We start from the raw sequence: 14,690 nt of genomic DNA, 5'->3' as shown, positions 1-14,690 counted from the left end.
TTTCCCTCCAATCAAAACATTTCAAGTATAAACCAGCAGAAACGAAAGATGAATTCTTGGAATTGAATTATTTGCATCCATTTCTTTTTCTGCAAAGGTAAACAAGTGGAGGACTTTAGTAGGACAATAGAAATATGCTTATCAGTGGAGATGGAGTTATACAACAGTATTTGCTCTTTTTTTTTTTTTTGCAAAACTCTGAGCAGATGTTCTGCAAATAAGTCACATTTGACTCCCGATGTGTACAATCCCCTTTGCTGCGCCGCCAGCGCGAGCACTACCAAATTACCAAGGTACACTCAAAGCGCCCTCTGAGCATTTTGAAGCCAAACATGCGGCAGTGGCGTATTTTCAAAATTACATAAAACACGAAATGTGCAGATTACCCCATCGCTAATCCAAGAGCCAACTTGTTCATCTTTCTGCAATATTGCAGCGTTGGCTACCAATCAAAGATGCATCTGAACTCGTCTGGTTTGGCTTCAAAACATGCGTGTAATCAACTTTTTGGATAAGTTTTAAAAGCGGTGACAAGGGATACAAGGCTAAATCAATCCCTCCATAAATACTTTTTTTTTTTTTTTTTTCATTGAGAGGGAATCGTGACACACTTTCAATGGCTATCAAAAGAGAAATGGACTGGGAATAATACGCGAAACAGCCCAAATGACCGTGCATTATGCCATGTAAGAGGCAGCCAGGATTACTGCTGCACAGAGGATTACACAGCGGGAAGTTGTAAAAAGCACTGATGCTGGACGCACACAAACTGTGGACAGGTCTCATGGAAGCTACTAGATCATGTTTTGAGAGGGACCTTTCAAGATACAAGCAGTCATTCAGTTGACTGTCTTGTTTGGATTTGCGATACGTGCAATGTAGGGTGTCAGTAAACTCAATTCCCATTCACTTCACAATACAGTTTGGCAAATAGTGAACAATTTGTCCCAAAAAAAAGAAGGTTTACAGTGTTGAATGTCAAATTAAACATTAAATAAAGACAATGACGTTTATTTAAAACAACCACATCGCTTTGGCGAAACAGTCGCAAGCTAATAGGCGCTAGCGCTTCTCTTGGGCAGCGGGCTCATCTGTGGTGTCACCTCTTCACTTGAAATAACCACACCAAGCCGTTGTGTAAATTGTGGCATCGACGGACGATACGTTTTTGGGGTGTTAGCCGAAGCTCGCTGGCTAACCGCTCAAGGTACTGTAGCGAAGGAAAAGTGGTTGAGTAACTTCTGACACCAATGAATATGCTCAAGTTATTATTTACTGGACGACGCCAGACGTCAAGTACCTCGGTGGACATCAAAATTCAGGAAAAGTCAAATGGTGAAAAACATGTTCATGCTATACCTCCACGCGTGAATGGACTATGTAGTTCTCAATCTTCAAACATTCAGTCCAAGTCAGTTGTACAGGCTTAACTAATGATGTGTCCATGCTAGGGACCACACAACTTTAGACTTGGCAAGGAGATGTGAATCAAGTGTGAAACAACAAGAAAGCTAAGAGAACTAGGTTTAGAGGATTAGGAGAGAAGCTATGATGTGAATTTCCTGGTGTTCGGGCTCTAATGTCAAATGAACAATGGCCAGGAACGGGCGGGTACATATGTGACGTGCCATCTGTCTGGCTTTCCTAAGCACAGATCATGTCCGGCGCATGCCCGATGCTGCTGTGCCTTGTTTGTGTTTGTTTGTAGGAATCCAACCCGTGACGTATTGGAAGAATGCAGTGACGCAGGCAGGGATTAAAGATCTACTGATGAAACTTTGGAGCGCACACACACACACACACACACACACACACACACACACACACACACACACACACACACACACACACACTGTACACACTCCAGTTTGGTCACTTAGTACATAACCGTGATTATCTCACAAAGCGCAGTAAATGGTTGTTGTAGCATTTTGTATATATAATCTTTGTAGTTAAATGATTATTCAGCGATGAAATAAAATGAGGATTTCACCAACATACAGTCAGTACAATTTTATTCATACATATCTCTAAATAATACTTTTTACAGGAGTGGATGATTGACTCAAACAAATACACACAAGAGCTGATTTAGAGTATTTAGTTGGATTTTTGTACAACACAGTTCCTATTTTTTGGTAGGAATTAAATATGGGGAAAATACCTTGTTTTTGTATCAAAAAGTGTTGAAAGGGGTGATTTATGTATAGGATACAATGGTGCCTTGAGATATGAATTTAATTTGTTCAATGACCACACTGTCTCAAAACTTATTTTTCTTTATAAATGAAGGGAAATGCCATTGATCTCTTCCAGCCACCTGCCAAAAAAACCAACAAAAATTTGTGTAATGTGCATTTTAATGAGGGAAGAACTGCTCCTCATATACCGTACAAAAACGTAGAGCAAAGACATAGTTAAATAGAATGAAAAAGAACTGAACAGTTTTTTTGTCACACTGTTGAACGTACATTGTGCTGCTCATTCTGGTGTGGCCACCTTGACCACCTGGGGGCAGTGCAAGACAGACAGACAGACAGATACAGCATAGTGTTCATTGAGACCTCTCAACTCCTCTCAGTTCCTCAGTACGGTGCTAGTTGTTCTTGCAGAGGATAAAGAATATATGACTGGGAGTAGTGTTACATTATCCGTCTACGAGTGTTGCTGTACTGTTTGTGCACCGTCGGTTGCTTCATGGGTTACAGCACTGCCATTCAGATGCTATTTGTTAGCATTAAGCTTGATGACTAAAAGGCTGAGCTATGTAATTTTTTTAATGCACAAACTATTATTCTCTTCGTTTCATGTTTCGTTTCAAAGTAAGCTTCAAATGTGAATTTCAGGAAACAGATATCACCAATACCATCTGGCAATGTGTTGCTTGTTGTTAAGAGGCTGGAACAGATTAATGGGCTTTCCCTTCATGTCAATAGAAAAAGATTATTTGAGACAGTGAGTTGAGTTCAATACACTCGTACAGCACTCGTATCTCAGGTTTTCGCTCAAAAGTTAAAGGAAATGATTGTCCAAACTTAGAACTTAAAATACACTTAAGTTGAGTCTTTCATATTTCAAGGCGCATTGTATAGTCATTCAACGTGAGTACCTGGTAAAGCATTTGCTGGTTTGTTTTTTTCTTTCTACCAAAGCATATAGGTCCCGATTGGGATTGTACATCAAACCCCTCCCCCCGGCATCCCACCGACCCACCCGTGCCGTCAACGAACAGTTTCTGGTCCGTGAAATACCTGTCCTAAAAAGGTTGAGGTAACCACTGTCGAAACGGCAAATGTGCTATTAAGCCCAAGTCAGTCACAAAGGCAGCAGAATAATACACATACTGAATGATAACAGAATGATATCAGAATTAGAGAGAAATTGAAAATAAATGAAGTACATCTCTACACTGGTGCAATCCCTTGAATAACAATCTTGACCAATCACACCTTCTCAACAAACCTCCCGCCCTAGAACAGAAAGAGTAGAGAGTATCAGCAGGGATAGCACACGACTTCATCACAATCACCAAGTGCTGCATTGTGATTGCTTGTAAAATGTTTGGTGCTGTTTAGTATAGTTCTGCAGTGATTCTGCTGTGGTCGGCCTTACTCTTAAGCGGCCTGTCATCTGACCTCCGCCTCACCTTCCTGTCCTCACTGGACTCTTTCCGGACCAGGCCCTCATCGCTGGCCGCCTGCAGGCTGTCGAAGGTGCCTTGCCTCTCGCGCTCCAACACCGCCGATCCTCTCTCGCTGCGCCGCTTCTTCCAAAACTCCATCAGGGCGTCCAGGCAGGTGAACTTGGTGTCGGTGGTGCAGGCGTACATGCCTATGGGAACGGCCAGCACCATGGCCAGGACAATCACCACAATGTGGATCAGCTTCTCCCGCTGCTCCATCTCGGTGATGTCGCTTCCTGTGACGAACACCACGCACTGGCCAGGCCGCGGCGTCTGATTCTTGAGCGTCACGCAGATTTCGTATTTGGTGGCGGGCAACAGGTCGGAGACGGAATACGAACGGATGCCCGGGCCGATGTAGATCGTCTCCTTCTTGTCGGTGTTGGCGCGGCCCAAATGGACAGTGAACCATGTCTGGTCTGGGCGGTCCAAGACGGCGAACCATTCAATGGAGATGCCCCGCACAGTCTGTTTGGCGATGCGGATGTCAATGTAGACGTTCTCCTCATCCACTGGGAAGCCGGGAAGAGACGGCGGCTGAGAGCCGTCACGAGTGAGGATGTCCACCTGGATGTTCGCCGAGGAGTTTCCGATAAAGTTGACGGCATTGCATGTGTAGACGCCGCGGTCAGCCGCGTGGAGCGAAGGGATCACCAGCAGTGATCGAATGGTGTCTTGATCCACTCTCTCCTGAGACTCTGAACAGAAGGTAAGAACATTAGATATCTTTTGAATGCTCAAGAACTAGAACAGAGGAACGCCAGTTTTCGTTCTAATGGAGGAGACAGAATATATGACCGAGTATTGTACGGTATGCTCTTGCTCTGTTTGTATGAGTTGCTGTTCCATGACTCTTAAAGTAGAAGTTCTTCGAAGTACAGTGGTACCTCTACTACTTACGAAATTAAGTGGTTCTGGAAGACATTTCCGAACTAGAAAGTTTTGTACGTAGAGACGCGTTTTCCATGTAAATGCCCTAATCCGTTCCAAAATTCAAACATAAATGTTTTCTTAAGCATAAAAATGCATCAAAATATGTAACAAATACATGTTACAATTAGATTATTGCACAATAAATCAGAGTTGTGCATAATGTGAAAAACAAAGAATAGAGTAAAAAATAAAAATGATGGTCATTTAACTTTTAACTGCGTCCTGATCGTTTTTTGCCCTCTTTTGTTCATGTTCTCTCTCAGAAGTGTTTTTTTGCCTGGCGTTTTGTAAAGAACTGATCCAAGGACATTTTGTCGACTTTTAACAATCCTTCAAAAATGCCCAAGGTTTAACATCAGCATCGTGAGCGATCGCCCGACCGGTGAACACTTTTTCTGGGTGAATCATATTTCGTAAAACTATCGGAACGCTTCATGGTCTGAGGGGCGAATGACAAGGACGCTGCATAGACACATGTATCTATTTACACACGTAGACACATTCAGTAGAGGTCCCTCTTAGCCAATGGGATGCCAGGAAGATGCTCGGTAATAGCCAATGGCAGAGCAGCTGTAAGTATGTTGCGTTCAGGAAAGTCGGAGCTGCGACAAGCAGCCCATGCTGTATTATTACCTTTCGTGTCTTGAAATTTATTTCGTAACACGAGGCAATATTTTCCTGTTGAGACGTTTGGTAACGTGAAAATTTCATATGAAGAAACGATCATAAGTAGAGGTACCACTTTACTTCCAAGACTATACATCCAACTTAGTGTACTCCATGGCAAGGGGACCCCTATTCTGGTCAGGTTGAATTAAAGCGATCCCCCTGCAAGAGGTTTAAGCGCAAGCAGGTTTACTCGTGTAGTCTCAACATGGCTGCTGACACCGTCCACCCAAGCCTACACGGCGCACGGTAATCTGCAAACACCGATGGCGCTCGGCTCGACACATCATCCAGATTGAGTCCTCTTAAGGGAAGCTTTATAGAAGTCTGTGATTAAAATGAGCGCATAAGTATCTAATTTAACACAAGATATCAGGCGATCCCCCTCCCTGAACGTCACACTGTGGATCTTACCATGAAATCCTCTGATTATCTTCAGACCATATGTCCACCACACCGCGGGGTCCGGTCGGGCCTTGGCGAGGCAGCGCAGCGTGACGTTGGCGGCCAGCGGTAGGCTCAGGGTGGCCGACGGGGTGGTAACCACGGGCTTTACGCAGGCCTGCAGCTCGACCTCGTGGAAGAACTTGCCCACCCTAAAGTCCGGCCCGGAGCAGGTCAAGTAGGAGTTCATCAGAATAATTGGGGGGCTGAGGGAGCGGATGAACTCCACGAAGCCCTTGAGGCGGCAGTCGCAGAGCCAGGCGTTGTCGTGGAGCGCCAGGATGATGTTCGGCCCCGAAGAGCTCGCCTCCTGCTCCTCCGCGCTCTGCAGTTTTTGGTACAGAGGCCAGTTTTGGAAGACTTCCTTGGATATGACTGTAAGACGATTGAAGGATAGGTCTAAGTAAGTCAGATCGGGCAAATTTTTTAACGCATGCTCCGGCAACACATCCAGCTGGTTGTGCTTCAGGTCCAGGATCGTTAGGCCCGGGGTGTCCTCGAACGCCGTCCATGGCACGGAACGCAGCTTGTTTCCTTGCAGGCGGAGCTCGGTCAGGTTGCTCAAACCTTCGAGAGCCTTGGAGTTGATCAGGGTAATATCGTTGAAGTTTAACCACAGGTTCTCCAAGCCGGGTGTTCTGGAGAAAGCCCCGCGCTTGATTTCAGTGAAGCGGGATTTTTCGATTCGGATTTTGGTCACATCGTGGGGAATATTCTCTGGTATGGCCCCAAACTCATTCTCCTCCATACATATGAGAGACCTACGAGTTAATTCAAGCATTAATTCAGACCAACAGTATCCTCATCGGAAGAAAATCAAGAAACCCGTGTAAAATATGTCGTTTCTTTGATTGTATTTACTGGTTTAAGTATAAAGTTTAGTTACGACTAAATTCAACAAAACACCAAAATTCCATTGAAAATTTTTAATTTTTATCCACGGCTGTGTCCGTCAATTCGAGTTTACAACACGGGTTCAACTCGACGTTTTCATTGCCACACTGAAACCGAAACAAGGTCGAGCTCGGTGAAGATTAAGTCTTACCTTCCGTGACGGTCTTCTATACAGCTGCACCCTCGCAAACACTGAGAAAAACTTTCGGACCCTCGGACGTGGAACAGAACTACAACTAGCAGGTAACCAATCCTGTCCATAGTCTGCATAAAATTGCCCAAACGTCGGGCGGCATTCGTGCTCAAGACATGTCGAGTGAGGCAGACGAAGGGGAAGCTTATTAGGACTAATCCCCGAGTGCACAACACCTAATTCTTGACAGTGTCAGCAGGTCTGACCCACTATTCGTTTAAGTAGGAGACGCCCACTGATAAGCAGCCCTTGAGTAAGAGATTGGAAGGTGCCACTGGCTGATGACATTTCCAGGTCTGCTGTTTCAACCTTGACGTTAAGGCACCGACGGATTGAAGTTGCGGTTCCGCACAAGCAAATTAAACTACGACCGCGAGCAAATTACCGCACAGGAACGCCACATAGGAACACACACACGGCACACATCTGTCTGTAGTCATAGAAAAGTTTATTTCGCTCTATTTAAATCCTGAATGGAATAAATGACTACAGCTACTGGGGTGGCGGATGCCTCTTGGTGGCGCAAAAAACAAATACAACGGAAAGAAGCGCTGGGGAACAGAAATAGTCCCACGTCTTTATTTACACGGCGTCATAGTTCAGTCCTTTCTGCGCTTGTCTCCAGCTCCAGCTTGTCGACGCTCACCATGCATGCGTGTGTACATATAGATTTAGAAATCTCCTCTGAGAACGTATGACGGATATATGCAGAGGCACAGACTTGACCGTTTATGTAAGTGTACACTGTCCATAAAAGTATTTACAAATCATACACATACATATTGACAATGGAGTATTTATCGTTTTAGGGGGGTTTTCCCTTTTGGGTTGAATCACTGCAATCCCCCTATACGGATATTTCCATGATGGTGCAGCGTGCAAAGGTCCTTTGATAGAAATTGGCTCGGGGTGGAGGCGGAGTTGGTGGCGTGATCCAGCGAGGAGGCACGGGAGGGGAGGAATCCCAGGGCATGTGTGGAGGGTGGCCGGCGGGGGGGCTCACGTCAGGATGCGGCCGGGCGTGAGCGTACGGGGGGTGCTGTGGATACGGATACGGGTGGAAGTGAGGCTGCGGGGGAGGATGCACGTGGTGGTTGGGACTGGGACACGGTGGAGGAGGAGGAGGATGATGAGCGCGAGGAAGGTGACGCGGCGGAGGAGCCGGAGCTGGAGCATGACGTCAGCAGAAGTACTCGTTAGGCTGTCCTTCGATTTTAGCCGTGGCCTCGGAGTCCAGGCTGGAGCGGGCTGAAAGCAGCCTGTTGGACTCTTCTGGGTTAAGTCTGTTCAAGTATTCCCCTTCCAGTCCTTTGGCTTTGGTCCCGGGTGACAATGTCTCAAAGGTCACGTAGGAATCTTGGATGTCCTTGGATTTTTTACCCCAGTACTTCTGGATGCGTCTCTTCAGGGCCCCGCAACAGACGATGACGGTGAGGGGCACGGCGATGATGCAAGCAACCGTGATCACGATCACATTGATCAGTTTCTGGGTACCGGTCGCGCTGGCCGCCTCGTCTGTGGAGAAGATGACGCACTGTTCCTTTTTGGGGATGAGCCCCCTCACGCACACGCAGGCGATGTACTTGGTCCTGGGCACCAGACCTTCGATGGTCACTCTGTTCTGGCCTGCCCCCACGTTGATCTTCCTCATGTCTCTCTCGCCAAAGACGGCGTACAGTATACTGAAGGCGGTCGTGTTCTTGGCCTTGGGAGCTCTCCAGTTGAGGGAGATTGTATTGTCCGTGTCCCCCACGACCTTCACTGAGCGGACCACCCGATCCGGGTCCTGCTGCAGAGACGAGGTGTTTGCAGCCAAGTTGCTGAGGTTGGTCTTCTCCAGATCCAGCAACGTGTCCGCATTAGACGACGCGGCCGGATCAGGGGAAGGACTGGGACTGTCCAAACTGGGGTCAGGGATTTCAGGTGGAAGGCCAGGATCCAGGACCGGAGGTGGGGATGTAGGGGTGGAGGTTGGCACCACGTATCGGGCCACCAGTTTCTCCTGGTAGGCTGCTTTTCCAACCGGGTTGGATTTTTTTACTTTGGCTTTCTTCTCGTTGCTGGTTTGATTGCCCTCAAGTTTCGGAGAATTCGATACCACTAAGGAAATGACCGCTTCGGCGTTCCCAGCGTAGTTTGTCGCTTTGCACATATATTTCCCGGAATCGCGATAGGACACGGCTGGAACACTGAGGATGGACCAGGTGATTCCATCTTTGGACGTTTCCTGCTGGACTGTGGGAGACAAGACGTGATTTCACGTTAGGTTCTGTTGTGGCAACATTTAAATTTTCTAAACACAGGGCAGCACAGTGGAGTAGTGGTTAGCACATGCTTGAGCGTTAATCGTCTGTATGAATTTCCTACACCAGCTTCCTCCCAAATTCCCCCCCAAAAACATGTGAGGTTTATTGAAGACGCAAAATTGACAATCGGTGTGAGTGTGGATGACTGCTTGTCTCAAAGGGCCTTGCGACTGATTGGCTTGGTACATATCCTTTCTCTTACCCAAAGTTAGCTGGGTAGGCTCCAGCTCACCCATGACTTGAATGAGAACAAGCGCTGTAAGAAATTGACGGATGGATGTAATAATGACTCAGAGATCCAAAGACTTGTATTTTTGTTTCATTCATTGTAATGGCAAGAGGAGAGATTACGAAGCGCAAATGCAGAGAACGTAGTATATTAGATCTTCTATTCAAGGGGTCAACCCTGCTCTGCAGGTGGGTTCACCCACACCCAAAAAGGTATGACTATACTGGAATTGCCTGTAGTAGCCGCAAGATGGAGGTAACGAACTTTGTTTGTCTAAATGAAGCTCCTCAACTCACTGCAACGGTTCCCTGGCACCCAGATGCCATCATATGGTGCCAAAGTGAATGACACAAAAAAATCTTGAAAATGTCTACCCCAAAGATGCAGCAGGTCACTATACTTGGAACAAGACACGATTATCTGACCTGATGTGATCGCGCCAGCCCGTTTTTGTACATTTCCAAAGATAATCAAGTCACCTTCAAAGCAAAAAGGTCCGCAGACTCACCCGTTCCATTCAGGACTCGCTTATCCACCCTCCGCCACGTCAGATCAGGAATGGGCACCCCGATCGTCCCGCACCGGAGTAGCACGTTATTCCCAACGGCGCTTCGGACCCGTGCCACGGCTGTGTGGATTTGTGGGGGCTGACAGCGTCGCAGCTCGGTGTCGCTAAACAGAACGCCCGACACGCTCTCGGGGGCCGAGCAACGAAGCCTGGTGTCGATGAACGCCACGGCCAGAGTGGGAGACTTCTGGAACTGGACCAGGTCATACAGGCGACAGTCGCACGCCCACGGGTTGTCATGGAGACCTGAAAGGGAGGGGGGGGGGTTACAGGTGAGGAAGGTCGTCGCAAGCGCGATGGAGCGGCCTGCAGATGGCCAATGCGGAGAACGTTAATCATGTAAGAGGATAAACGTATAATTCATAAACCACCTCGGGAGCATGACTATGGCAATGATGATGATGAGGAGGAGGGTGGCGGTCAAGGTCAGGTTCTGACGTCATTTCGGTCTCGTGCCCTTGACCATCAGCTTTGACATGGGAAGCGCAAACAGCTGCTCTCAGTGTTGGCTTCCATTTGATAATTGGGAGCACTTTTTAACATGCGACGCACGCCACAAAATACTTCGGATGCAAGCCCAGTGCGGGTTTTTCAGCACGAAGAAATATTAAATGGAATCATTTTCTATTCAGTCACAAATAGGTTTTATAAGACGGTTTAGTCGTTCTAAATGGGTGATTTTGTTTTTCAGACAGTTTCTAATTCATCAGCACGTTACTTTGTCATCCCTGTAAAGATGAATAAAATCATAGGATCCGATCAGGAAAATCTTAATCTACTGCCTGAAGATAAATCATTAAGCCAAGCCCCTGTTTTCAAGGATCGTTATCAGGCTCCTGAAGAGCCAGCTTGCTGATGAGCTGATCATTTGGATCAGGTGAATTGGAGGAGGGAGACATCTAAAACATGCAGGATAACGCCCCTCGTGGACCACAGTTTGACACCTGTGAAATAACTTCAATGTCAATGCTATAGAACTGGGGTGCCCAACCCGGATCCTCAAGGAATCCTCCCTATCCAGATTCAAATGATCAGCTCACGAGTGAGCTGTGAGTTCACTAGTGAGTTCTGAGAAGCCTGATAACCATCCCGATCATTTGAATCAAGTGTGTGGGAGGAGGGAGACGTCGAAAAAAATGACGGATGCCCTTGAGGTGCTGGGTTCGAGACTCCTGATGTAGAGTGACAGCAGAACAAGTAAACGATCTTCCACTAGATGGCAGCGTTTCCAATAAACCTGCATTTCTAGCTGTTGCCATTCAGAAAACCGAATAATGGCTGTGCGTTCAGCGAAACAGGGCCAAATTTTACACTGAGATGGTCAATTAGTGAGTACATTCTCACAAGATCGCCAGTACTCCAAACACTCCGCCACTAGATGGCAGCAGTGAACTTCACAACATCTGGCCTCTGTTAGTTCACCTCACAGTGAAAGTATCGGTATCTGTACTTTTTTGTTTTGTGCAAGTAATTTTCCGAAAATCTTTTTTCTAACCTTGGCTCTTTAGGAAGTGAGTGCTAACAAGAAGCATGTAGAAGTATGAGCGAGTGTGGCAAAAAAAGAAGGGAAAAAAAGATGAAGGCTAGGACTGCACTCTTCGAACAATTTGCTGGGTTGCTAATTAGTCAACCCAAATCGTGGGTTGCTTGTGAGGGGCCAAATTTTTGAGAGTAAACACATTTTGGGGTCAAATCGATGGCTGATGCCGTAACTCAGATCCTGGGTTGTTTGTGCTGGGTAACTGTTTTGGGGTTAAATTGACTCAAGTGGTGGTCAGTCCCTTTTTGACAAAGTGATTTTTGACCCATCTGTTTTTAAGAGTCTACGCTGAACGAACGTTGAGTAAGAAAAAGTTGGAAATCCAAGAAATATATCGTTCTTTGCATTCCCTCACAAAGATTTGTGGGAATGCAGTTTTTAACCCTTTCATGCACCCTGTAACCTGATAACATGAGAAGCTGTCCACGGTACTAACCACTGTCCCTGAAAGAGTTAAAGGGAGTGTTTATGTACTTGCAAGTCAAACTGGCTACTGTATCCTCTCGTGCGTGGCTTTTTGAGAAACGGCAGTTCGTCCAAGTCATGGAGGAGCACTCTAAACAGTTATGGAGGTCAAGAAATGTCTCTCAGGTGGACACTGCGCGCATGAAAAGAGAACGCTTTCATCTGTGTTGCTTTTGTTTAGCCGAAAGATGACCGGAAGTACATAAACATACACGTCCTTACCCAAGATCATTTTGGAGCTCTCGGGTCCTTGGGCGGGTTTGGCCGCCAGCCAGTTGCCCAGCACGGCGACGGGCAGCGTTAGCAAACTGTTGCTGGACAGGTCAAGGTAGGTGAGGTTTCTGATGTGTGTGGTGGCCTCCGCGGGAAGCGAGGTGAGCTGGTTGTTGTGTAAGTCCAGAAGTCTCAGACTGGGCATGTCGCCGAGTGACTCCCAGGGGAAGGCGGCGAGCGCGTTGCCGTCCAGGCGCAGCTCCTCCAGGTTGAAGAGTCCGCGGAAGCTGTCGGCGCCCAGCACGGACAGCGCGTTGAAGGACATCCACAAGAACTCCAGACCCGAGAGGTAGTTGAAGGCTTCACTCGGTATCCGCTGGATGGCTGTCTTCTCGATGCGGAGCTTGGACGTGTCCACCGGGAAGCCGACAGGCACAAGCGAGATCTCGGGGTCATTGCATATCACACTCCTGGCGAAGACACATGCACATTATACACAACATCAATATCATTATGCTAACCGGACACATTTGGTCCACCTATACAGTGAGATATGATACGCTAAGTTCGATAAGATACGAAAACACTGAGATGTGATATCAGACAGTCAAATATGATATCAGGAGATACGATAAAATACAATCCGATACGATATTGTGATACTGTTCAATACGATATGCTGGGATATAATTACATAGGATGAGATGTGACACATTAAAATACGATGAGATACGATATGCTGGAATACAATTATATTAAATGAGATGATAGACTGAGATTCGGTTCGAGATGAGATAACAGAGTAAGATACAATATGCTAAGACACGACGGAGGCAGAGATAGCTTCACACACTCGCGGCTTTCTTTCGACAATGATAATCAGATATTCATCAGAATATTTTCCCGATCTGCCTCACAGTTTACAGGTTGCCGGTTCGAATCCAGGATCCTGTGTGGAGTTGCATGCACCAACTCTACCAACTGTTTTTTTTTTTTTAATATCAGTTATTTTTATGTTATTAATTGCCAGCATTTCACCATTTAACATATTTTTACAATTTCAGTCATTGAATTTAAATTGCTTAACTTTCCATTTTAATCATTGATTTTCTTTCATATATTTCATGTATTGGAGCTCATTGGTGGACATATGTCAGGTCATAATTTGTGGTGATGCCCTCAAAGGTTGTATGCAAAGGAGAGAGAGAGTTTATAAAAATAACCTCCCAAACTGAGCTAAAGCGCACTGATGGCGAGTTTGAAAGTGCCTTTGAAAAAAATAATCCTGCATTCAGTAAAATTGGAAACAACTTGAACTCCCTGATTTATCTTTGTTGCACATGTCGACCCCACATTGCAAACCTCCAAAAATGTCACCAGTGAAAGACGTGCGCGCGTGCGTAAAAAGCGCGCCGAATGCGAACGCTTGCGCTTACCTGGCCTTGGAGCCGTCACTCAGGTTGTGGTAAAAACAGCTGCACTGGGACGGGCAGCCGCTCACCGGGGAGAAAAGACCACCCGTGGCCGCGTAGAGCCCCACGACTAGGACGAGGAACATTTTTGGCCCACTTTTACGCAGCGCGCCCAACATGCATTTGCACAACTTTTTGCAACCAACTTTTGGCCCCTCTCTCATCTACGGGAATATCATCCGCATGGCTTCTCTCCACCACTCCGCTGTCCCATAGTGATCAGACTGCCTTTGAGTCCCCAGATAAAAAGGATAGACAAGGATTAGTGCGGGGGGGGGGGGGGGGAACTGGCGTTCTTTTCATTTGGATGCGTTTATTGCGTCCACGCAATCCGATAGGCTGAGCGGAGACGTCCCCCTCCCCAAGCCCCCCCATGTTTGTTATCACACACACTTCCGAAACGGTCATAATCCCTCTCTGATGTTTGTGACGATTTTTCCCCCCTTCTTCTTCTTCTTCTTTTGCCTCACAAATGTAGTTTGTTCATTTGAGCTGTGCCGTGACTGTTAATCTGCAAGCGGACACCGCTGCGTTTTGACCACAAGGGGGCCCCTGCACATCACAGCCGGGCGGCGCTGGTGCAGATGTTGGCTGCGCTTTTTTTTTTGTGCTTTTTTTTTTTTTTTTTTTTGATCAATGTGCCCTTCGTCTGTCATTGAAGACGATGGAAGACCGCGTTTCTGCCAGGCAAAAAGAATAATAGTCATATAGGGATACTAAATCATAACAATAAGACGCTAAATCATAATTACAAGCTACTCAGTCATAATTAGGAGACGCCATCGCATCATAACGAGATACTAAAAGTTCCGATTATGAGATAAAACTGAGAAAAAAATAACAGCGGTATTTTTTTTTTTTTTTTGTGACTTCATTAAAGCGAAGCAAACCAATTATTTCAAGTGGTCCTTCAGTGGACATCTTATCATTTTATCTAGTCATACAAAACAAAAGACCAGTCTCACCGTCTTGACAGAACACGAGATGAGAAAAAACGTTCACCAAAGTAGCAAAATTGCGCCTAGCAACATTCACAGTATACCGTTATGATGAACCATTTTCAAATTACAGCCTTTTGAAATAGA

General features: G+C 46.3%; 2 protein-coding genes across 3 annotated transcripts; both read right to left on the bottom strand.

The window, feature by feature from the left end:
* Positions 1–3,181: 3,181 nt before the first annotated feature.
* On the bottom strand, positions 3,182–7,139 carry lrit2 (leucine-rich repeat, immunoglobulin-like and transmembrane domains 2). 2 transcript variants are annotated; one of them, XM_019859788.1, is made up of 4 exons: positions 6,771–7,139; positions 5,696–6,486; positions 3,647–4,380; positions 3,182–3,470 (listed from the first exon to the last, which is right to left on the bottom strand). In XM_019859788.1, the coding sequence occupies exons 1-4, from the start codon at positions 6,887–6,889 to the stop codon at positions 3,444–3,446; spliced, it is 1,671 nt and encodes a 556-aa protein (XP_019715347.1). In that variant the 5' UTR covers positions 6,890–7,139; the 3' UTR covers positions 3,182–3,443. The 2 variants fall into 2 exon arrangements, with proteins under 2 accessions (XP_019715347.1, XP_019715346.1); XM_019859787.1 differs by having other exon boundaries at positions 3,182–4,380.
* A 100-nt stretch (positions 7,140–7,239) lies between these two features.
* On the bottom strand, positions 7,240–13,915 carry lrit1a (leucine-rich repeat, immunoglobulin-like and transmembrane domains 1a). Its single transcript, XM_019859786.1, has 4 exons — positions 13,570–13,915; positions 12,143–12,603; positions 9,856–10,161; positions 7,240–9,047 (listed from the first exon to the last, which is right to left on the bottom strand). The coding sequence occupies exons 1-4, from the start codon at positions 13,767–13,769 to the stop codon at positions 7,993–7,995; spliced, it is 2,022 nt and encodes a 673-aa protein (XP_019715345.1). The 5' UTR covers positions 13,770–13,915; the 3' UTR covers positions 7,240–7,992.
* Between the last annotated feature and the right edge of the window lie 775 nt (positions 13,916–14,690).

The sequence above is a fragment of the Hippocampus comes genome, unplaced genomic scaffold (assembly GCF_001891065.2).
Source record: "Hippocampus comes isolate QL1 unplaced genomic scaffold, H_comes_QL1_v1.1 scaffold64, whole genome shotgun sequence".
NCBI classification, from domain to species: domain Eukaryota; kingdom Metazoa; phylum Chordata; class Actinopteri; order Syngnathiformes; family Syngnathidae; genus Hippocampus; species Hippocampus comes.
Note: the sequence above shows the minus strand (reverse complement) of the source record. Positions and strands in the feature narration are given on the sequence as shown.

Coding starts and splice junctions, on each gene's coding strand:
- lrit2 (XM_019859787.1), bottom strand. CDS start 6,889: ATGCAGACTATGGACAGGATTGGTTACCTGCTAGTTGTAGTTCTGTTC. Junction 6,487..6,770: donor ATAGAAGACCGTCACGGAAG/GTAAGACTTAAT, acceptor ATTAACTCGTAG/GTCTCTCATATGTATGGAGG. Junction 4,381..5,695: donor GATAATCAGAGGATTTCATG/GTAAGATCCACA, acceptor CCTTCTGTTCAG/AGTCTCAGGAGAGAGTGGAT.
- lrit1a (XM_019859786.1), bottom strand. CDS start 13,769: ATGAGAGAGGGGCCAAAAGTTGGTTGCAAAAAGTTGTGCAAATGCATG. Junction 12,604..13,569: donor AGTGACGGCTCCAAGGCCAG/GTAAGCGCAAGC, acceptor TGTCTTCGCCAG/GAGTGTGATATGCAATGACC. Junction 9,048..9,855: donor GCGAGTCCTGAATGGAACGG/GTGAGTCTGCGG, acceptor TGTCTCCCACAG/TCCAGCAGGAAACGTCCAAA.